Here is a 23,461-nt window from a genome sequence, read left to right as displayed (position 1 = left end):
TCTTTTTTCCCTATTTTTAATTGTATTTGTATTCATCCCACAACTGACACTTTTTACTTTTTGCTCACTTCTGTGTATATAACTCGCAGCTTTTAATTATAACCTGTCACTTTATGTAATAAATCATCACTTCCTGGTCTCATATTTTACCCCTGCTTGTAACCAGGTGTAATTGTTTACATTTTGAAGGGTTATCACATCTTCTCTTATATTCTGTATAAATGTTTCCAAATGAGCAGATGTTGACAGTTTTCATGGATTTAGAAGTGCAACAGGCTCAATAAAGGGCTCAGATTTGTTCACAGGTATGAGCGCGTGAGCATCATGTGTGTATTAGCACCATTCGTACCCTGATCATGTTCATCTGGATGCTGTTCTGGAAGAAAGCCCACAGCTGAGGCCCCAACTCCTCCCAGGCCTTGGCCATGTTCTGCAGCCTCTCTAGCTCTTCAAATGTTGTGTTGGCCTGCAAAGCATGAACACAAACTCAAATAAACATTTCATGGAAAAAAACACTCACAAATTACACCAGCAGCTTGACTGACTTAAAGCTCTTTTGGAAAGTGATTATTTGTGGAATCTCTTTCTGTTTCCATCAATAGTGTGGGTTTACAGCATTGAAATGGATGTAACCAGACTCTGACAGACTCTTTCATTGCTGCACCCTCACATTCATTTTATTTTCCTTCCCTCACACTGTAGATTGCCCCTGTAACCCTCCGCCCTCCCTTGCTCTGGTAGTCAGCTCATTCCTCAGAAGGTGTGGGGGTTTGGAAGAATAAAAACAGAGAGGTGAAAGATTTGGCAAAGGAGAGAAAAAAAGTGAGAAGAGAGAGAGAGAGAGAGAGAGAGAGAGGTGAGGGGTCGTGCTGGAGGTGGTCTCTCTTACACTCTTTAATATCTGGTGGACGGCAGGGGAGTTGGGGGTGTACAGGATCTTTCCCATCAGCAGGGGCTTGACTGAATTCCAGACGATTTTTGTGACCGGGTTGGCCTCCATGGTCTGCATCAGGGCGTTGCAGAACGGAGCTTAGAGTGGAGATATTGCAAAAACAGTGAGGTTAGAAAATGAAAAATGGAGATGGAAAAGTACAAATAATAAAGCAGGAGAGATAGAGCACCATATTGACTGACTCAGAACTCACAGAGAGCTTCACTCTGGACCCTGAGTACCTTCAGATTCTATCAGGTCACTTGTGAATGACAGAAGTGTATTCTAATATGGTGACACAGTGCTCTTTCAGCTTTATGGTGGAGATGTTCAGACTTTGAGATGCAGAGGCTTCTCCAGAGAGGTGGCCAAGAGTGACCCCCCCCCCACATCCCCTTGAAATGTGATTGGCCAACCCAGGCACCATCCCAAAATCCTCAACTATGATGCTAATTACGTTGTCAGACTTGTGTTAAGAGCATTTCTTTTTCTTTTGCATTTAAATGTAACACTGAAAATAATTGCAAGCAAACTCCTGCACCCTGTTTAACCCGCAAAGACATTAAGACATTGCCAAATACTGTTGTTGTTTTTTGCAAGACAGCCAATGTGCAAGAGTTTGAACATGCAAAGCTTCATAGCACATAATGTGGACGATATAACTGAGAATTTATTTAACGACGGCACATAACTTACTTGCAGAGTTGTCGTAGACATAGGTTTGGCTCTTGGTTCCATTGACTCCCAGAAACACTTTGTAGTTGTTGTCCTCGTACCAGTTGAAGGACAGGACTCTGGACCCGCCTCCCTCTGGGTACCCACAGAAAAGGTTTGACACACTGGACAACAGCTGGGCGAACGAGGTGGGACCCCCGTCTTGAAACAGTGAAGAAACAGTCTTCAGGAGCTCCTGAGAGCTCTCACGATTCATCAGCTGAAAAAAATCACAAACCGACGGAGGTTCTCTGTGGTCATCGTGCTTCTTCACTTGAGTTCATCGTGTCAATCTTCGGAACCAACATAATAAAACAATCCTTCGTCCACCTTTAAGTATTTCTCATCAGGAGATTCAATCTGCATATGGAAAGCATCTGTTGCTAGATGGCTTGTTTGCTAGCAGCCCATGGAGGCTGTTTTTCTTCTTTTGGCTTCAAACAGAATACTAATGCTAGCATGCTAACATGTTGAAAACGTCAGTGTTATCATGCTGATTGTTTAGTCCTGCAGTTGAAAATGTATAGAGTAGACATACACAAACAGATTTGAGGATAATGTAATATCAACGTTTTCTCATGAATTTGTTAGTCGAAGAACTGGATGCAAAAAACATTCTACTTTCCTGGAGGCGCTAGAAAAAAGTCAGAGGGACACCAAAGTCTTAAGGATTCATAATCTGTAGACAGTCTTTACAGTTTAATTGTAATTAAGCCAATATAATGATGCTAAGCTTCTTAGTTGGAATAGCTTTAAACTTAAGAGTGGGACCTTTATCAGAAAATGTACAGAAAAAGTCACTGTTGAACAAATGTATTGTTTTAGCATGGAGCACTAAAATGTAACCTGACCTTTGGGTGAACTTCCAAACAGCTTGTTGTACTGAAGTTAACAAAAAAAAGTAAGTCTAGTTAGCCTCATTAAAAAGGCTAACTAAAGCAAATTAATGTTAAAGCTCTTAGATTAATTTTTCTTTTGTGTCGATTATGGCGCCTCCCTGTGGACAGTTTTGTACCTCTTATCTCCTTCCTGATTTCCTGTTCACGTGTAAGTAGTGTTATTTAACCCTTAAATGTTTCATGCTTTAGCTCAATGGTTAAATGATCCACTCACTGAAAATCTTAACTTCGGAAGAAGGCTGTTCCTGCAGCATGTTCTTAATCCCACCAACCCCACAGCTGCAGTTTCAGATATTAAACATTTCAAATTGCAAAATTATTAATTAATGTTCCTTATGTTTATTGTTTCATTTGCTTTTCTTAGCTCATAAATAGTCATTGTTATTAATTTAAGTCTTTTCATAACCAGTTCAGAACTCCTCACATGAGCTTTTAAAAGAGTTGCTGTAAGTATTTATTAACAGCTTTGAGCTATTTAAATGTTTTCTCCAAAAATTCTTCCCAGACAGGAATATTTATGTTCTTCACATTCATTTATTCTGTGTGAGTCGCCTGACATAAACGACCACTGGAAAACAATAGTTTAAAGAATAAGCAAACATGTTGGAGGGAAGCCTCTCGTCACATCTTGAGGATACATGGACTAAATATCCTCCTATTGAGAGAACCAAAATAGCTCGATCCAAGTGCATTTCTCCCTGGGTTTGTTGGATTTCCTTCTGAAAAATGACAAATGACGCTGCGAAAGATGTAAGATTTCCATGCTTGAGTTGTTCCACTCATTAAGGTAGCATGACGTTGCTCCAACTGGTTCAGATATAACTGATTCTACCCGACCTAAGAAGCCTCAGCATTTTTCTAATAAGCTCCACTACCAGACACAGGGTCAAACTAGGAAAATAGCTTTAGAAAAATGGAGCGAGGTTCGAATGCAGAAAGGTTTAAAGACAGATGCAGAGCTGGCTAAACACTGAAGTTTCTGTGGTGCGACATGGTAACCCTCATGCACAGCGTCTCTGGGGAGGAGGGGGCTGTAAGGGATGGCGCTCTCTAATGTTTAGAATTTGGACTGCAGTACCCATTTTAAACACTATGTGTCAGAGTTACATATTGCTCCTTTAAACATTTTACTTATTAAAGCTCCTGTAGTAACATTTAGCTGTTCATGAAACTGATTTAAAATTGTCACTGATGCCTCATTGTAATCTATGAAAGCGCACAAGACCATCTAGGACAAGATTGTTCATTCTATAAAGTAATTCTTATAGCTTTTAAAGCACTGAGGCTGGGTAGGAGTCGAACAAAGCGAGTTACAGTTTGCTGCCAAAACCAACGTTGTTTTCATTTTCCACTGCAAAGTGTCACAGTGGGTGATGTGTTTTACTGTTAATAAAAAGCAGGATGAGATTTTTCATCGAAAAACACTGCTTACATTTGTACGGGACGAGATAAGCAAAAACGTACATCTCTGTCCACAGGGGGCGCCAAAATCAACACAAACTAAAACTTCCCTACCGGAGCTTGAATATAACAAAGGTTCACGTTATATCAATGTTTTCTTTCTTATTGCTAACCCCTAGCCTTCTCTGATGATTTTAATGTTGTGTGTACCTCAGAACATGAATGAACATGAACGAGAATTCTCCCTCGGTGTGTTTTCTAATTATTTAAATCAATAACTGGAAATGATCTCGTAATGGATCATATTTTTAGGGCGAGTGCTACCAGGAATTTTTGTACATAAAAATGTAGAGAGTATTTAACTGGTAATCAAAATGGTTTCAAAAGGTCAGGGATAAAAGTGACTCATTACTTTTCTATGGCCCCAACCCCGCCCCCCTTAAAGCCAACGTTTTATGTGTGTGTATATATGCTTACACTTAAACACACCCCTAATTTCTTTCACTCTCACATCCTTTTCCTCCCTTTTCTAATTTGGCATTTCACACAAACGCGCACTGACAACACTGAAAGGAAGGAGATGTGGGCTATGAGAGCATTTGGCTCGCCTTTCTGTCACCACGGTGATATGGAGGTCCCACCTACAGGATGTGTCACCTCGCAGGAATGTCAGCCTCGGCAGCCCACCCCTCCTTCTCTCTCTCTCTCTCTCTCTCTCTCTCTCCCCCCTTACACCCTGGTTAAGGTGATGATGGGATACACATCGTCCTCTGGGACACACAGTGAACGTGCTGAAACACACAATCCAATCTCTGCTATCGTTGTCGTCACTTATAGTCTGTCTCAATGTGTTTACATGTAATGTATGTTTCTAAACTGTTGACAACAAGCAGGTCGTCTCTTATTATGTTAATATATTGAAGATGTATTCAATTTAATCATGCTTTATTTTATTATTTGGTACGGTATTAAGTGGTACATTTCTTTGTTCTGTTCTCCTCCTCTTCTGTCTCTGGTTTTCTGCCCTGTTTTTTTTTTGTTCCTCTTTTTTATTTTTTTTCATTGATATTTATGGTCTTGGTCTTGTCTCGGTCTCGGTCTCGTCCTGCCTTGGTCTTGGTCTTGACTTAGTCTCGATACCTACAGTATGTCTCTGTCTCTGTGTCTGTCTCTGAGCACTCTGGACTCGGGTATGTCTTGGTCTCAGTTAGTGTTGCCTTGACTACAACACTATTAAAACTTGAAATACATTCTATTTTGGTCTTTTTTCTTCAATATCTTTTGGATTTATCTGCTCCAGATAATCGTTTTTGTTTTTCTGTTCCTTTACAATATTTACAAAATCCAGGTGTATTCAATTTCCATATCAATTGGTTCTGATTTGCATGTGATGCTTGTTCAGTACGTTTTGATGCACAGACACATTCACAGCTATACAAACTCATGACATGTGAGACCATCTGTATGTGCGTACACACACCAGGACACACATATCATGAGCATGCTCTTACATCTCTCTACATGTACAGTACACGTGCAGGTTGTTAACACACACCATATACACCCCACATTGTTGAGCCCGTCACTCAGCCTCCTCTGCGAGGGATTCTCAAACAGGGAGCAGAGGAAGAGGCGAGTTTCCTGCAGGGCTAAAAATACTGGAGCCTCTGATCCCCGCAGGACCGGGGAGGGGAATAGAAGGGATACACGGACTTTGGTGCACTTACAACTTGGATCCTCTCTGACACCGTCTTAAGAACCCGACCCCAGAAGTGCAGGTCGATCCCCTCTGAGCTGCTGTCCACGACCTGAGGCATCTGGGGAGATAAAAGTAAAAGTCACACGGTGCCTTAGCTAAGTGAAGAATCATCACGCAAGGTTTTTAAATGAGCAATGATTAAATTAGATAAAAAACATGACTTGTTCTTTGTGTCAAGATTATCAAAGCTCTTTTTATGTTATGTGATGATCTTAGACTGAAAAGCACATTCATATCTAACAAGAAAGTTCTGGAACTTGGGTATTTTCATGTAATGTTTATTCTCAGTGGAAACCTTCTTTTTTTTTTTTTTTGCAGCCATTTTTACCCAGCATTTCGAGGCCTTACAGCCAGCAACCTGTCTTAACAGTTTGAGTTTTGTCTTTACTCGTGGAGGATCTGAACTTGCGTCAAACTCACTAAAGTGATTCCCCACAAACCTCCCTCAGTGACTTGATCTTCTTGAGAAATCATTAAGCGGTAGGCGCTAGAAAACACCTGGTCAGGGCAGAGAGGGTAGTGAGCTACGGAAACCCCGAATGCAAAAAGACAAACACGGACATGTGATATCCTTCCTCTCACATTCCTCACGCTCGCATTTCAATGAACGAAGGAAGGAGGAAGGCAAGTTTGGGGGGGGGGGGGGGGTTAAGAGACAGAAACGAGTGAATGGGAAGGGAGGGTGTTCAGAAGTGGATGAGAGAGAAAGGGAGTCGGGAGCGTAGTGAGGGGAATAAAGTTGTTGTTGATTGAGAGGCCAGTGTGGTAATGGGCTTTAAAACTTAACAGAGCTAATGGGTTAAATGCACTGATCACCACTAAGATGCTGCTGTACTACAGCACTAATGTAAACTAATCAGCACTGTTCACGGAGGGTCATATTACTCTGACTTTCACTAAAAATGTTGCCAATGTGTACATTAGCATGGCAGAGAAAGAGATAAACTAACTGATTTAGTTAAATACAGGAATATTACAAAATTACAAAATAACCTCAGACATTGCTTAGTATTTTGCCTGTCACCATGTTGTACCTTTGATGCCAGAAGAGGCCATATATGGACATAAAGGTGGATTATGTGTTGCTTCATTTTACTATAAATGGTACTATGAATATATAAATTGACTTCTTGTTCTGTTCTGCTTTAAGACACTAAAGCATTATCATCACGTATCTGATAAAACCTCAGTCGAAGGACCACAGCTCAATGTGTTCAAGGCTGTTAAATACATCAAAAACACAATTTAGACACACAGATGAAACACACAAAAATGTCAGTCGGCCTTTCCTTTCAAAAGAGGAGGCGGATAATAATATGTATATATACTTCTACATTTATTGAAACCTAATCAGATAGTTATGGAAACATCCCTAAAACATCCTCACAGCTGAGAGAAAAAAACTCATTAACATCATTGTGTGGTCTCTTAAGGGATCTTATTTCTTACTCAAGAATATTCTTATTATACATTATTATTAACAAAGCTCTATAAGCCTCTGATTGGTTTACATGTTGAGAAAACTGGTTTTAAAAGTCAGGGATGAAAGTGATTTGCTGCTTTTTTTTGTAAGTGGACGAGGCTACAGTGTAAAAAAATGAATATATATATATATGTATATATATATATATATATATATATATACATAAATCCAATACTCATTCAATATAGTAACATTTGAATAAAAACAATGTCAGCTGACAGGTTGCAAACCATATGAATAAGATGAACATAACATTTCCCAGAATTTCCCTTAGGGATTAATGAAGTATTTAAAATTTAAATTGAAAAAAAATTCAAATACTTCTTAAATCAATTTATCTTTTTTTTTTTTTTTTTTTTTTTTACTTTGCTGTTGTTTTATTTCTCCTGGATATTTAGGGGCAGTTACTGCAGTATATTCTGTAAAGTTATATAAATTCTTAGTATTGTATTATTAGATCTAAAATAATATTGAATATGAAGCAGGACTGGAAATTGACACCCGTCACCCGGTGTTTTTTTTTGTAGTGACGGGTGAGTTTGCTCATCTTACCAGTCACAGCGGCTGGTAAATAAAAGTAAATGAAAGAAACTTGAATGCTGTAAGCCTTGACCTGATATTATACGTCATAATTACATTTTGCTGCCGGTTAAAATAAAGTGGCAGGTAAAAAAAAAATGAGTGACTGCCGGTATATTTCTGAACCCACCAGTCACAGTGGCAGGTAGGCGATAAAGTTAATGTCCAACCCTGTAACATAGGCTCCAACCCGCTGTGAGCCAGTAATGAGTTAACAGAAACTGATGATAGATGGAGGGATGTATAACAGAAAGAAAGAACATGCAGGGAAAAAACATGTCAGAGAGAGGATGTAAATATGCTGAGGAAAGAGATGAGTAATAAATAAGTCATCAGTGCCAATAAAAAAACGATTTACAATATTATTCATTGATCAACCTGCATATTTGGTGATTTAGTCTACTAATCCATGAAAGGCTGCATCTTTTTTAAGGTAACTTCTTCTCAGATACTTAGATCCATTCGCTTTTTTATGTCGTCAATAAAAGCGTAATGCAAGACCCGGCAACCCTTTCAAACTCTAGAGTCAGGTATTCTAACAACCAGGTGTGCTGGCAGCTGTGTTGTTGACTTGACCCTTAAGGCCGGCACATGTTGCTAATTTATTTACACAAGATGCAGCATCACGTCTTAGAGAGTACCTCACAGACTGTGGGCGGGGTCTAGCTAAGCTTATTAGAGAAAAAGGCCAAGAGGGATAATGCCATGCCAACAACCTGAGCCATTCACCTAGCTGAACCTGGACACACATAGAAGAAGTGGGAGTGTGTCGATGGGAAACCTTTAAATATAGGTCAGTTTGTCGACGTAGCTACTTTCTTTAAAAGGTTCTCCTTTTTATATCGTGTTTCTTTGTGATTCTGTAAAATGAAAAAGTCAGAGTTAGGTCTACATCCAGAAAGGAGAAATAGTTCACAGGTATTGTAAAATAAAATACAAAAATTGACTTGTTGAAAGCTCTGTTGTTCTGCCGCCTGCTTGTTTCTTTCTTTCTCCAAATAAATGTGTACACGGTTTGAAATGTGGCCAGTGATTTATTCCAAGCCCCGAAAATAAAGCCAGTAATTAAGGTAATAGTCATGGCACAATCACTAGCAAGCCACAGCCAGCCAATGCAAGCTGCACATAGAACAATGAGTCACCTGACAACACACAACAATTAGAAACGAATAATAAGTAGCCAGAAGTGTTGTAGCCAGTTAACCAGCAGAAACAATTTCACATTTTAAAAGCCAAGCAGCTAATTGACACACACACACACACACACACACACACACACACACACACACACACACACGCAAACCCAAAATGATTTATTCCAGGAACAAATATTGTTTGTGTGTTCAAAACCCTGATCGAGCCTAATCCTCTGTGCCATTGCGCTCCATTGTTGCCCAAGGTCTATTTCAGACATCTCACTGAGCCACGCTGTTGTAATGAATCACATTTGTAACAAATGAACAGTTGTTAATCTTAACTCAATCCGTAATACTTCCTCACTGCCAGAAATACTCGCAAGGGGCACCAGATGTGTACTTATAGACTTTGAAATAAGCCTGCATCAAATGAGATATTAATAACCTTAAAAATCAAAATCCATGTACAATCTTTTTAAGAAACTGCCTTTAAATCAATTAGTATTTGTAGTAGTAGTAGAAGTAGGAGTACAAAAATATCCTTGAAGCTGCCAATGTGGAGGTCCGTGTCCAAGCTATGTTATCACTCATTTTCACGGGACAAAAAATGACATTGAATGCACAAACCTAGAAGTATTTTTTCTAAGATGTTCTGTTTTGCTCTCTAAAACTTGTTGAGTGAGTGTTCAGTGATTAATGAGTATCTAGGTTTTAGTCTGCTAATATAGGTACAATTTTAAGAAGATGGTTGACCTAGGTCCCCACTAGTGAGGACGCCACACAGAGAATAAGAGAGAATAATGTGTGTATGTGTGTGGCTTTGTTATTGTAATCCTATATTAAAGGAAATATTGTGCATTTGTAAATACTTCTCTATGAATCTGTTACAGAGGAAGCATTGTGTTTGACCTTCGTTATCGATATCCTCCTTTTACAGGGTCAAAAGTACCTGTATACTCATTTTATATAAAAGACTGCCTCAAACACAAGCCTACTTCATATAAAAGCCTGGCACCTTCTGCAGTGGAAGGAAGTGAAGGCCCTGATAATTATTTGAGGATGTATGGTATGCACACTCTGAGCTTCACCTGTCCAATAGTACTCACTAGCTAACTTTAAAAAAAAAAAAAAAGGTAACACTAAACAGATCAGAAAGTCAAGCAAAACAAGTTGCATCAATGAAGTTATATGACCAACAAATGGGGGAACTGAACATCAGCAGGGCATATGTTTTGGTGGGTATATTTTGGTTTGGTTTTGTTACCTAATGTCAGCCGGCCTGCTAAGAAGCTAAACTACTAGCTACCAAACTTACGAAAATACTGTATTGAGGGGATAGCTTCAGCTAAGTCTCTTTTCAATCCAGATAAAAAGAATAGCTAGCTTGCTATTTACTTATTAGTTTATTAGCTATTGTTGAAAAGTAACCAACATTGGATACAAATAGCATAGCTATGTTACAGCTAGCTGACTAAATAAGGTTTTTTTTGGTCTCCAAGACATTGATATAGATGGGTAGTTTGCTAAATTACTTCACCAGCTAGCTTCATCACTACTAACTATTTTTGGAGGTTTGATTTGAACCCATTGCTGCTGCAATGAGGACTTAAGCCTCCGTACATTGGATGCATGACATAACGGCTAGGCTATCCAGCCCCCATCAACAAAACTAACAGTAATATGACAAACTGTGTTTATTTTTTCACCCCCCACTGAATCTAACAGCACAAAGCAAATGTGTGTAACTGATGTGATGGTGGTCTGTCACGTTTAGTTCGTGCTAACATCATTGTTTTCTCCAAAGCCATATTTCACTTAACAGCCATAGGGGCATTGACAATTTCCCAAGACTTTCACATAGGCCCTTCCTTTAAAAAGATGCATGAATGAGGCTGAAACAACATGCATCCCTTCTGGCTGACATCAAACACAGCTTTAGTGAAGCCTTTTCATATCAGTGAAACAATTTACTGGGTTGAATGTAAGTAAGGCAGGAAAAATTACAGCCCTTTTGGCCTTCACTACAAGGAAAAGAGACATCATCTCTCCATAAACACCGCCTTCAGGGGATCTCCAAGTGGAATTAATGACTACCATGACACTACGGATAGTTTCCAGTATGCATTTCAGTTACAATAACCAAACAGGAAGTAATGAGGCCATCGACTCACAAGTTTGAAGATTTTGAAGAAGTCTAAATTGGCATAAAGGACGTCCTCTATCTTCTGCAAGCTTTGCTGGCTGAGGGCACACATGGCGTTGCGGACCCCATGGAGCCCCATGCGACTGGGGAAGATGATGAAGCGCTCCAGCAGGGCCTGACTGCATGCTATGTCTTTCAGCTGCAGGTCTGGGATACCAAAGGCGAACTAGGGAATATGGAAAAATGGTGTAATGTTGGGTTTATTGTGAGATTTGTCTTTAAGAATCATCAAATATCTCTATAATGAACTCTTGATATTTTCATTTTTATTCTGATCCACAGAGGAATTTGTGTTCTTTGACATTATTTTCAAATTATGCAGAAATAACCTATAACTGCACCTGTTCTAGTCGTATCTCTGCATTGACAAGTTGGTAGACTATAGATTCCGAGAGTGGAACGTCTCGCAAAAGGTAGGCTGTGAAAACCTCGTCGTCCTTCAGAATGTCATCTAACTTCAGCCCACGGCCTGGAAGAAAAATATAGAGCAGAGGCAGAGAAATGTTGGAGCCACTCAAGACGATTCTGACCTGTCTGGCACGCAGTAATACACAGAGGAAATGATTCTCAGGAAGACAGATTGGCAGGGGTTTGGTGTTTCGAAGGAAAGTCCATTGAGCAAGAGGATGTGTTTATATGCACATCCCAGCCAACAGGTTACACTAATCTCTTTAAAGTAATATTGAGTAACCTTTTTGGCTTTTCCAAAAAACACATGTTTAAAATTATGCTGTTGGCAAAAACAAAGGTACTATAAAAAAATGGTGACATCAAGTATCACTAGCATTAGCACATTGGTGGTTCAATGTGATGCATGAAGTATTGCAATTGAAAAATTAATATTCATTTTGCGACACAAGAGTGACGTATTTGAGAATTGTTAGAAAGAATGGATTGAGTTTCTCAACCAACATAAAACTAAAAAATAAGTCAAGTATGTATTGTAACTACCATGTTCTCTATTGGAGGACTGTTTTGCTTTTGTTTGTATTGTGTACGTCATTTTTTTAGGGGGATGGGGGTTATTTATATCCTCTATAAACATGGACGTAATCTCAGTGATGTCACCCATTGGTTTCGGAAGCCGACTTTTGAAGCCAATCACTGGAGGTTGCCACATTTTAAATTCTATCTCAAACTACTTTCCACTAACCTAGCAGCAGAAAGAGGCAAAGAGCTGAGACGCACCTTCAGCCTCCTGACACACAACTACTATGTGCCCACTAATTATGAATAACTTTTAGCCTAAAAGTTCAGTTGTACAAATAATCACCCCCTGTACAGTGTGTGTCTTTAAAGGTTTTAGCTATCCAAACCAAATTATTTTTTGAACCAGGCTCTAAAGTGAAGCTGCTAGGCTTGGACTGATCGTTGTTTATTGTATTGACAAACCTTTTGGTACCTGGGTAAAGCTTGAATAATATACAGTAGATAAGGGGTAAGCCACATGATGATCAAGTTTTGAGTTTACATTCACCATTTGGAAATGAAACTTTGACTAATTAATTTATCAAAACGGTTCATTAAAATGAGACCTCAAGAATCAGGTATAGCATCTTTTAAAACAAAAAGAAGTGAGGATGCGCTGAAGAAAATCTTAAACAAAGAATGAGAAAATGTAATCAGACCAGTCCGGTTGAGATAGAGGTTTATAAAAAACTTTTGGTGTGACAATTTGGATTGAAAGCTACAATCACAGAAACATGACTTGCATCAAAGGTCTATTCTTTCTGTTTTCTGATTACTGATTTTTTTTGGGGGAAAAAAATGATTTTACAAACAATTTTACTCTCAAGGGAAGTGACACAGTCTGAACCATTTCCCAACTAGTGCCTTTTACCTGACAGCAGAGATGGGTTGCGGCGTAAAGTGTCCATGAAGTTAGCGAAGGATGTCAGTTGGTGCCAAAGACGGCCAAGCTGTTGGACCTCTGTCTCATTGAGCAGAAGCTCCTGGGCATCAACGTAGAAGCGTGCCAATCTGGAACAAGCCCAAGATACACATAAACCATTGTAGTTATACTGACTTCTCTTCATCAATCAGAATGTCCCACTGTGTTATCTGATCTTAACCGATCGTAAAATAACAAAAGCTGCTCGACAAAAAAAACATGAATGAATTAAAGTAGTTATGATGACATTTGCTGTTTGTTTTTTTACCAAGCCAACATATTCTTTACACCTGGTTCTCTGTGGCAATCCTGCACCACTAGAGTTCTTCAATATATTGCTGTTTTAGCACAGATTTTACATTTATGGAGATTTTTTCAGTCCAATTTAGTTGTGGTATTTGGGCATATCTTGCTATTTGGATAAAAATCATAGCTTCCAAAAATATCTAAAACCATATTCCTGTGAAATATTCAAAATCTCATCATTCTCAAATGTTCTGATCTGGATGAATTTCACAAGATTGAAGAGTGCCATGAGTTTTCTTACACTGAGTTGTTATAGTTGGACACAACACCCGGAGACTCTCCTCTGGTGGGATATCTGAAGCAGGGGTTGTTGGCGTTGCAGAAGATGCCCTGTATCCAGGGGAGAATCCCTGCTGACGGCATGGCCTTGTTGGGAAAATGACCTGAAGAAACACACAACACATTGGAGTGCATGTGAGGTCCTCTGAAGTAAGTCAAAGACTTAACTTGTTCTCCAAGAAGAAGAACTCCAGCAGGTTCTATGAACCACCATCTCTTGGGAAATTCCCCATGATTGAAAAAAAAAAAAAAAACTTTTTCTTACATTCATGTTGTTTGTACAGTGGATTGGCCTTCCTCAGCCACACCAAACCAACAAATAACAACACCGGCCAGAAGATCTCAACCAGGAAGCGGACCTGGACACACACACACACACACACACACACACACACAGGGGGACGGTAAACACATGAAGCAAAACTGGAACACCTGTACGTTCTAATCCAATAAAAACAATCTGCAGCTTATTATATTACACTTATGTCACGATAATGACAGACACTGTTTGTGATGAGTAATAGACAGCTGAACTAGTTTTATAAGTTGATGAATTTTCACAGTTATACCTTCTGTCTTTTGCGGAGGGTCCAGTTCTTCCACAGCAACAGGCGGATTTGAGAGCCTGTGTTCATTGCTCCGCAGCTTTACCCCTGGACGGGGTCATCAGACTGTGACAAACCTGCAGATTCACCACTCAGTCAGTGATGGCACTTCTCACCAAGAGGAAAGACAATCTGGACAAGATGATTGAGTCTGGCAGTCAGGAGGACCCAAAGTCTACAGTCCTCGGGTCTGATCTGACAAGCACCTTATCTCGGATTGTGTTTTCAAGAGACATTTGAGTTCACATAGTGGAATGATGTTTTTTCTTTTTTAACAGTCACAAAAAACTGTGGATTTTCTTTAACTGTAATGTTAGTGTTTGATTTTTGCAGCTATAGACCAATTAACTAAACAAGCAACTTAAAGCTTTCCTTATTCGATCAGGTAAATTACCTGGTTAAATAAAGGTTAAATAAAAAAATGTGATTTTACATGAACCAACTTTTCTAAAGCATTGCATTCGACCTGAGCTTGACTCAAGCATTACATTTATGGCGAGGATTTTGAGAAGTTTTGATACACTTCCAGGTTTACGTTTATTTTATAGGCATGTTGGCAAAAAGAGGAAATTTCACTCCAGAAAAAAAATATCACTATTCTCACACTTTTCCATGTAAAAAAGACAGACAGTGTTTATTTCTGCTGCACTGAGAAGCACTCTCTGAACTTGAAAATGTATATTTTTTTAAAAGTGTATTATCATAAAGAAAATGTTTGTGTATATAGATGAGCATGACACAGTTCATCATTCTATCTATTCTATCATACAAACTTATTCTGAGAGGACAAATTCATTTTAGAACTCAATTTAAAGAGCAAAAACTCAAACACGATCTGGGTTATGTCCAGATGACCTGGGAGATGTCAGACATGAAGTGTAATTTGTTCAGAGTGACATGTCCAATAGATTACCACACACCGGCAGACTGGGGATGCGGTGACATAAACACATATCAGAAAAAAAACAGGAGGACAAAGACTGTAGGGCTGAAAGGGCAAGAGTAAAGGCTATTCATGTGTTGCTTAAATTACCTTATTACTCAAACTGTTGTTACACACTTCCTCACAAAAGATTGACAAAAAAACGTGCAGAAATGTTTCTGTCATACATGACTGAAAAACTGCAGCATGTGAAAAGTGGCTGACACAAGAAGCCGTAGCAGCAGAAACATTTCAATACATTAGCACTTCAACATCATGTTATAATCAAAGCATACTCAAAACTTCAAGAGTAATTATCAATGGTTTACCTATCAGCTCTTACGTAATCTCATCACACATCCTATTTAGTCGATCTGAGAGCAAAACACTTAATTGTGGTCCTTACCTCTTACAGAATGATATAAAAGTCGTACGACATCTAGAGAAACAGGTTCACAAAGAGGCTGAAGTAATGGCAAACATTAAGCGAGGCAGGTAGAGGAGCTCTGTATGACTCCGAGTTGCCCACTCTCTCTCTCCTCTGCCTGCAGGTCAGCAGCACTCCTAATCTGATTGCTCTAATCTCCCAGCTCAACATGGGCAGGCAGAAAAAAGACAACAGTCATCCATTTTGTGGCAGAATTAGGGGGATATCTGCTGGAAGGAAAAGGAGGGAGACGTGTCAAGGGGGAAGAGTGGCACAGTGGGGAGCTGACACTGTTTGTCTGAGTGTGAATGAGCCAGATTTACGTGCATTGTTAATGTCATTTTACAAGACAGTCCTCCAGCTGAACACCTACAAGTTAACATCAGAGGGGTTTGACAGACTTAAACGGGAACAAAACAGAAAAAAATTAAAGATTTTTTGTTGCTGCTTTTGTGTCGCACAAGTCTAAAATGACTCACTCCCCCGAGCAGCTCGACGAAGTGGAGCTGGTGACATGGGTAATTAGGTGCGCAGTGTGTGGCACCCTGACAGCAGCACATTAAACCACTCGAACCTGCTGTGAACTGTGTGTGTATGTGACACAGCTTACCTTAAAACTGAGTTAACTTCACAGCTTAATCCTCAAATCTGGGGATCCATGTGGCTAAGTAAACCTGGGTTTATAAAAAAAAAATGTTTTAGTTTTTCCTCCGTGTTTTTTCCAATTTAGGATATTACAGCAAAAAATAGACATTTTGAATTTCTGGAGAAATTACAAAAGGATGCACACCATGTGTAGTTAAATTAATAAACAGAAAGTAAACTTGTGTTAACAGGGCTTCAGGAAAAACATGAAATGTAACTTCTAAGGAAAGCTGATCGAACATCGGATGATCTGAAACCCTTAGCTGATTTTTGTAGTCTAAATCAAAATATGAAGAATCAAAAAAAGACACGCACAGCCCTCAGTGGGAGCTGGATTGAAAAACATGAATAAGTGAAGAGAAACAAACACGATCTGCACACCAAGGAGCTCCTGTTTAAAGGATTGATTGATGAGTGACGGTTTCAAGCCAACATCTTCCTCAACACTGTATATTTTGTCTGAGCATGTTGGCTTGAAATGTCACTCATCAATAAATCCTTTAAACTGGAGCACCTTGGTGTTCAGACCTTGTTTGCTTCTCTAAATACAAACATGATCAGTTTCCAGATATTTGAATGTAACACTTCTCTTTTTTTTTTCTTTTATAGGTGCACTATGTAGATTTGGTAGTGACATTTGAAAGTTGGAGAAGTTTAATAATTCTATGCTATATGTTCTGAACTAAATACAAACACTTTACTCAAAGAAAAAAATGGTTCCCTGGACACTGTTTGGAGCTAAAAAGCTACCTGGAGAGTTATGCTTTCACTGTTGTGGGTCAACCACCGTAACTTCTCACATAGCATTTTATCTTCAAATAACAAATTTCCCTCTGAGGACAGTTTGTGTATAGAGTTATGAACATATACCACAGAATCTGTGAATTTCTCCAACTTTCACATTTCTCTACCAAAACTTCATAGTGCACCTATAAAAGAAAAAAAAAGAGAAGTGTTACAACACTTTTAGTATTTTTCTAATCATTTTAAGGTGATTCGAAAAATATCCCTTGCAAACTTTTACGTCTTTTTTTTTTTTTACAATTGTTGGTCAATTTAAAGACAGACTAAAGAGTACTCTTTAAGAAATAACTGAGAAAACACTTTGTTGCAGCTTTGGACCCGAGACCTGTTCTTCAATTTGTCCAAAATCCAATTTCAAACAGTTAAACACCATGGCTTCAAATAAGGTAGCAAACGTTAGAAACATGAGGTAAACAAACATCTAAATGTCTGCTAAGAAAAAAAAAAAGGTTTCACATACAACCCTGGTTTCCTGAAGCCCTGAACTGAGATTAAAGCTCCTGTGAAGGACGTTTTGTTTGAGTCGATTTTGGAGACTCCATTGAACAAAGCTGCACCTTTAATCTCTTTGCTCATTTGTCCTGTACATGATATATTTTTTTGTTCACATGTATCACTCATTGAGAATCTTTGCAGAGAAAAACGTTTAAAAAAAAGTTGTTTTGGCCGTGTGCATTCCAAAATGTGTGTGATACCTCCCCCCCGGCAGCTCTTTCAGGCATTAATAAAACAAAATAGAAACAATCGATCTTATTGCTGAAGGTCACATTTGCTTTTGAAGGTCTTAAAGAAACATCCGTATTGATATAATTCAGATTCATAAGCAGCTTTAAACTCCTCCAAGGAGCTTTAAAGAAAGTACAAAATAAACTCCATATGAACAGACGTTACATTTTTACGACATATTTTAATTAGCAGCGAGAACAGCTGCATGTCTTCTGTATAGTCACAACAATAATCACAATGAGTCAGCGTTACCGTGACAACATGCAGTATGTATGATTTTATATAAAAAGGTTTACAGATACAGAAGGTTTACATACTGAGACAACTTGTACCAATCACAGACTACAAGGGACACATTTAACAGTCAACATGTTGAACTCTTTTCAAATCGAGAACCTTTGTTTTGAAATACTTCTGCCTTTTGCTCGTGGAATAAAAACTTCTTAACATTTGGGGTAAAGACAGGATTTTGAAACTGCATTAAGTGCATTGTGTAATTACAATAAAAGACAATTTGGTGACAAATGATACTTTGTACATGAACTGTTCAAGTCAAACAAAGAAACGATAGGCTTAATATTCTTTACAGACAAATGACAACTGCTGGTTGGCAACTTTTCTTTGTATTACATAGTATTTGTTATTTAAAAAAACAACACTTCAACATTCAATGTTGGCATCATCTCTTTAGCTTCGACTTGGTTTGAATGCTGAAACCAACCACTGTTGACATTCTGACTTAAACATTTAAAATACAATATATTAGTACTTATAACACTTTCATGGTTTATTTTCACAGGCTTACATTTTCTCCCTCTCTTCGGCTCGTTTGATAAAAAAATGTTATCCCAAGAATACACTATGGCACAGATTAACTCATAAATATTTACAGATATTTTTTGGCGTCAGACAAAATGAGCTTCTCTGTGCTCCAGCTCCTGCAACCGCCGAGGTCGCAGTCTTTGGTAGACGGGTTTATTGTCACCGGGGCTGAGGTCGTCCGGGCTGCTGGGGGGAGGGGACTGGGGGGGCGAGAGTGTATCGGAGGTCGACACCTTGAGTTCAGTGGTGCTGTCGGTGGAGTCCTGTCTCTGGAGCCTGGGTGCATGTGGGGAGCTTGTTACAGTGGGAGGTGTGGTGACTCCCTCTGCAGGGTTGGTGGGAGTGAGAGAGGAGGCGGCGGTGGTGGTGGTGGTGATGGTGGTGATAGTAGTAGTCCAGTTTGGAAGTGTCCTAGCTCGGCTGTTAAGGCTAACAGGAGGTTTGTAGAAAGTTCCAGGAGGGGGCTGCAGAGTCCTCGGTGCCCTGAGTGTTAGCGGGAGGTGTGGTGAGCTGCTCGACCCACTGGCTGATTTGTCAGTGTCATTTTCCCTTTTTGAAGTCCAGACAGGCTTTACTGTCACTGTGTACGGGCTGTTGGAGAAGATGGTGCTCACACTGCTAGTTGTAGGAACCACAGAAACAGTGGTAACTGCCGAGCTAACACTGACGGGCATCGCAGCCTTTACAGGTTGCACTCCGGTGCTGGCAGGAGGCAGGTTGGCCACAATCATAGCAGTCCTGGGTGTGACATCATAGTGCTTGTACTTTCTGTCCCACGTCCTCCTCTGCATTGTCTGTGTGTCGATGAAAGGGGTGATGTAGTACGTGCTCACCCTCGACGAGCCACTTTGGCGAGCCTTTTCCAGCTCTGGTATCTCCTGGATAGTTTCAGAGACTGTGTTCTGCTCAGCTGAGCTTGTTTCAGCATTAGCAGCAGTATTCCGATTATTCCTCTCGCAGATCTGGGCAGGGGCGGGCAGGCGCTCCAGCGGCATGCTGATCGGTCGAGACACATGTCTGGAGCGCTGGGTGCGTAGTTGGACCTTTGGTGCCACGGTGGTGGTGGTGGTGGTGGTGGTGGTGGTGGGGTCGGTAGTGCTGGGACGGCCAAACACTAAGGTTGACCTCTGGACTTCTGCTGCGCTAGATGTCTGGATCCCGTTGAGTCCGTCCAGAGTGCCGCCGTCCGTTCTGTCCGCTCCTGGCTGGACCTCATGAACCTCATTCAGGATGTGTGAGGACGGGATCACTGATGAGAATCTTTTGTACACCTTTGCATTCTGAAAGATCAAAATAAACAACGAGATTAAAATCTGGACAACATCGACCACACAACACACGGCTCATCGATTGTGAGAACAGAAACACAAGTGAAACTTTGTAAAATGGGAGGTGTGTTATTTGGCTGACTTCATTAAACAACTGCTGAAAAAGAAGTTAACAGAGCAGACACTAACAGGCAGAGAGAAGCAGAAAGAGGTAGGGTGGGACAAGCCTCTGAGTGTAAGAGAGGAGATGTGAAGGTGTGTGTGTGTGTGTGGATCAGACCTCAGACCTCCACACTGGCTTCCTGTGAGTCAAGGGATAGATTTCAAAAACCTACACTTAATTAATAAAGCACTAAATGGTCTTGGGTCGTATCAGACCTGCTAGCCCGTTAGTGGCATCCAAACACCTCAGGTCTTCGTGATAACAAATATATAACGGTATGGTTGTTGTGAACCTCTGAGGGTATAATATGCCATGAGGACACGTCTCACATCCTTCTCACCTCTTTCATATCGTTCAGGGAGGCAGAGTGCCTGCTGAGCCGCTGTAGCTTCTCTTGGGGGGTGAGTCTGGGGGACGCCTGGCCAGTGTTGTTGGAGCAGGACAGATGTGAGCCGTCAAAGACCGTTTTGAAGTGTCGAACCAGCAGCTCCACCATCAGGGCCTGGTAGGGGTAGTCCACCAGGGAGGACAGTGACACCTCTGCGTCTGTCTGCCGTGGCTTGACCAGGGTGGGGCCAAAGATGATTCCCAGGTTACTTGCAGTCATCTTGTTCTCCTCGGCCTGCTCGGTCACTCTGTGGTGGGCGAAGAGAGAAGAGGAGTTAAAACTGGCTGAGGACAGAGACCCACTGTGGAGGATTGGTATGCTACTATGCATAACATATATACAACATACTTTTTCGACAAAATTAAATTTTGTCAGATTTAAAAAGAAATTGGAGAATTTGATTAAATATATAACAGAAATTTGAACACCACAGATTCTATCTAAAAGATAAAAATAAAAAACAATAATGCGCTTTTTCTGGATTCCCTTCACTGCTACACATGTCTGTCGTAATTCTTTTTCTTTCTTTCCTCACTTTATTGTTTAATGTTTTTTAAGGACTGATTCCTAGTGTCACTTATTTATATTCCTACATGTACTGGACGCATAATGGAAATACTGGAAGCACATTCATACGTGAGCACAGATTGGGTTATGTGAGCTATGTTTAGGGGTAGATACAACATCTAGGCCTCTGCCATTTCTTTTTGTTTTGTATTTCATTTTATTTTGGCAAAAAAAAAAAAAGAAAGAGAAAAGGAACATTGCGTGAGACTCTCAATTTCTGGAGGCTGTTTGTCCAACTGTCTCAATGACGATAATTTACAAAAACACAGGATCAGTTATCCATGTTTACAGTACATGTTTTATGCATTGGCTGAGGCTGAAACTCTAATTGTGTCTAATTTAAACATTAAGGGCAAAAGTTCAGAAATTGTATTTAAAAATATTGATGCTGCTCTTAGGTTTAAAGAAAACAACTCAGCTATTTATGGGAAACACGCTTTATGTAAGAAGTGCTTCTTCCTCTGTGCTATAGGGAAGTTACTGTTTCCATTTGTGTCTTATAGGGAAGTTTGTGCACTGTATGTATTTAAACAGATGACGACAGACTGGAAACTTCAACATGATCAGGCTCTAGGTGTCTATTTCCAGCACTTACCTGTTCAGGTGTGCTACAAGGAAGCGCAGAGTCTTGTAGTTGGCTGAGGGCAGCTGGTGGAGGAGGTCTCTGATCTTAAAAATGACTCTGTTGAGCTGGACGCTCGGCCCTCTTTTCTCTCCTGTCTGGGGACTCTGGGATTTATCCGCCTCCTCGACGATCACTCTCTGGCATTCTTTGGCCAAGCCGATGAAGTCGTTGTAGTATCGGTACAGGATCAATGGCTCAGGTAACTGTGAGTAGAGAGAAATCCATGGTGTGATTTGAGTTGGTCACAGTGGCAAATGCTAGGAACCAGTGCATGTTTAATGAATAAAAAAAATAATTTGAAATAACTACCAATACATAAGTGTTAAACCCAATGCATCGTCCCACTTGAAGAATAAGGATGAAGGCTTGACAGTGAAAGCATCTGTGACTCTGACTTCTTTGCTAAACTGACCTGTTTTATAATTAAAGCTATAACAGACCTTTAAACTTGTCGAAAGGAATTTCGGACCCACCTGTCTTAGGTATAGCTTGAGGACATTGCTGATGTCATGAGGTGAGAGATCAGACAACTCAACCAAGTCCTTCCCGTTTTCAAACGCCTGACAGAGCTTCTCCACACGAGATTTTGCACCATTCACACGATAAATCCCCTGCGAGGACATAACAGGTACACAGATTTGGTAACAGATAATCATGACAAATTAAACACACAACTCCTCCAGCTCTGTTTTCTAAGATTTCAATATTAAAACATAATCAACACCACTGTGTCTAATAAGTGTACCTTGATGTTGAGGGCCCGACTCTCGATCTCAGACGTGCACTTCTTGATGATAAAAGGGATACCATCTGGACTATTCCTGGCTGCTTGAACGAAGTCGATGCCAAACAGGTGTAGTCTGCCGTGCAGCTTTTTATGGCCGCACTGGATAGCAAGCGTTTCCAGACACTTCTTGTGGCAGGCAAGTGAGCACTGGAAGAGAAAAGAAGACAAGAGAAAGATAAATAAAGAAACACAATATCTAGTGGAAGACTGATAAATATTTAAACAAGCTCTTACTAATCAAACAACTGGTTTAGTTTATCTTTTTGTTCTCTTAGCTCAACATATTTCATGATAAAAACAATGCTGGAGCCAAATGGAACCAGATAGTGGCTACGTCTGCTACATTTATTATTGCTAATTCAGCATGAGTCAATAATTAACATGGCTGTAAGGGTTTCATGCCGTTATGATCTACTTAACTAACATTCAAATATAACAGATTCTGGGGTTGTCAACATCGCAGAATTTTAAACTTTGATACGATACAAGTAAAAATCTAACAATATGGGTATCAACATAAATAGTCCTAGGCACCCAACATTGAGTCATTTCTTGTTTTTGATTCTCAAAAATTGCAAGCAAATTCTAAACACTGTCTGAATGGCTTCATACCACACTTGTTTATATTTAAACCAGGTGGGATTGAAAAGTATCGTTGTGTCAAAAATTTTAACACCCTTAATATATTCTACGTCTAATAAATGACTGAATGTACTGTACCTCCTCACACTCTGCTCCATGGAAAACCACCAGACTATCACACTCTCTGCACTTGGAAGGAGCTCGTAGTTTCCTCAGCTTGTGGGTTTGAGCCGCTTTGGACATCTGAGCATTTCTGAAGGGACCAGGAGAACTAGCAGTCTCTGTCACCATCTCTGCGAGACCTGAAAACCAAAGAATCTAATGAGGGGAACTTCCTGGAGATGTTACTTCCCTCTGTTAGCAGTAGGAGGGAGATGAAGAAGGTTAGTTGAAAGAAACTGAAAATGACACGGAAGTGAAACTGATGAAAACTTTGTTGTTGATGTAGAAATGTGAGTTTAGAGTGAGTTCATGTGAAGAGTTAATTCATGAGCTGCCAACGTCAGAACAGTTTAAAGTTTCTACATCAGAACAGGCTTAATTAAGATG

The 23,461-nt window shown here is 39.9% G+C and overlaps 2 protein-coding genes across 5 annotated transcripts in view; both read right to left on the bottom strand.

Annotated features, from left to right (window-relative positions):
- LOC132979432 (retinal-specific phospholipid-transporting ATPase ABCA4-like) overlaps nt 1-15,629 on the bottom strand; it is a 45,092-nt gene extending 29,463 nt beyond the window's left edge. Inside the window, exons 1-11 of the mRNA XM_061045235.1 lie at nt 15,515-15,629; nt 14,151-14,263; nt 13,847-13,940; nt 13,544-13,685; nt 12,946-13,085; nt 11,447-11,574; nt 11,074-11,271; nt 5,673-5,762; nt 1,628-1,865; nt 890-1,029; nt 350-466 (exon numbers count right to left, since the gene is read on the bottom strand). Of these exons, the coding sequence (XP_060901218.1) occupies nt 350-466; nt 890-1,029; nt 1,628-1,865; nt 5,673-5,762; nt 11,074-11,271; nt 11,447-11,574; nt 12,946-13,085; nt 13,544-13,685; nt 13,847-13,940; nt 14,151-14,216 (1,353 nt within the window). The 5' untranslated portion in view covers nt 14,217-14,263; nt 15,515-15,629. The remainder of the gene's footprint in view (nt 1-349; nt 467-889; nt 1,030-1,627; nt 1,866-5,672; nt 5,763-11,073; nt 11,272-11,446; nt 11,575-12,945; nt 13,086-13,543; nt 13,686-13,846; nt 13,941-14,150; nt 14,264-15,514) is intronic.
- Nucleotides 15,630-17,871: 2,242 nt separating this feature from the next.
- The window catches only part of LOC132979436 (rho GTPase-activating protein 29-like), a 35,081-nt gene continuing 29,491 nt past the window's right edge, over nt 17,872-23,461 (bottom strand). For 3 of the 4 annotated variants that reach the window (XM_061045244.1, XM_061045245.1, XM_061045243.1), the window contains exons 15-20: nt 23,051-23,214; nt 22,289-22,477; nt 22,017-22,154; nt 21,514-21,746; nt 20,304-20,598; nt 17,959-19,812 (exon numbers count right to left, since the gene is read on the bottom strand). In XM_061045244.1, the coding sequence (XP_060901227.1) occupies nt 18,616-19,812; nt 20,304-20,598; nt 21,514-21,746; nt 22,017-22,154; nt 22,289-22,477; nt 23,051-23,214 (2,216 nt within the window). In that variant the 3' untranslated portion in view covers nt 17,959-18,615. Of the gene's footprint in view, nt 19,813-20,303; nt 20,599-21,513; nt 21,747-22,016; nt 22,155-22,288; nt 22,478-23,050; nt 23,215-23,461 lie in introns of all 4 variants that reach the window. The other variant, XM_061045242.1, reaches the window with a different exon arrangement.

Source organism: Labrus mixtus, chromosome 8 (assembly GCF_963584025.1).
Source record: "Labrus mixtus chromosome 8, fLabMix1.1, whole genome shotgun sequence".
Taxonomy (NCBI): domain Eukaryota; kingdom Metazoa; phylum Chordata; class Actinopteri; order Labriformes; family Labridae; genus Labrus; species Labrus mixtus.
The sequence above is the reverse complement of the archived record's forward strand: the minus strand, read 5'-3'. Positions and strand labels throughout refer to the sequence as shown.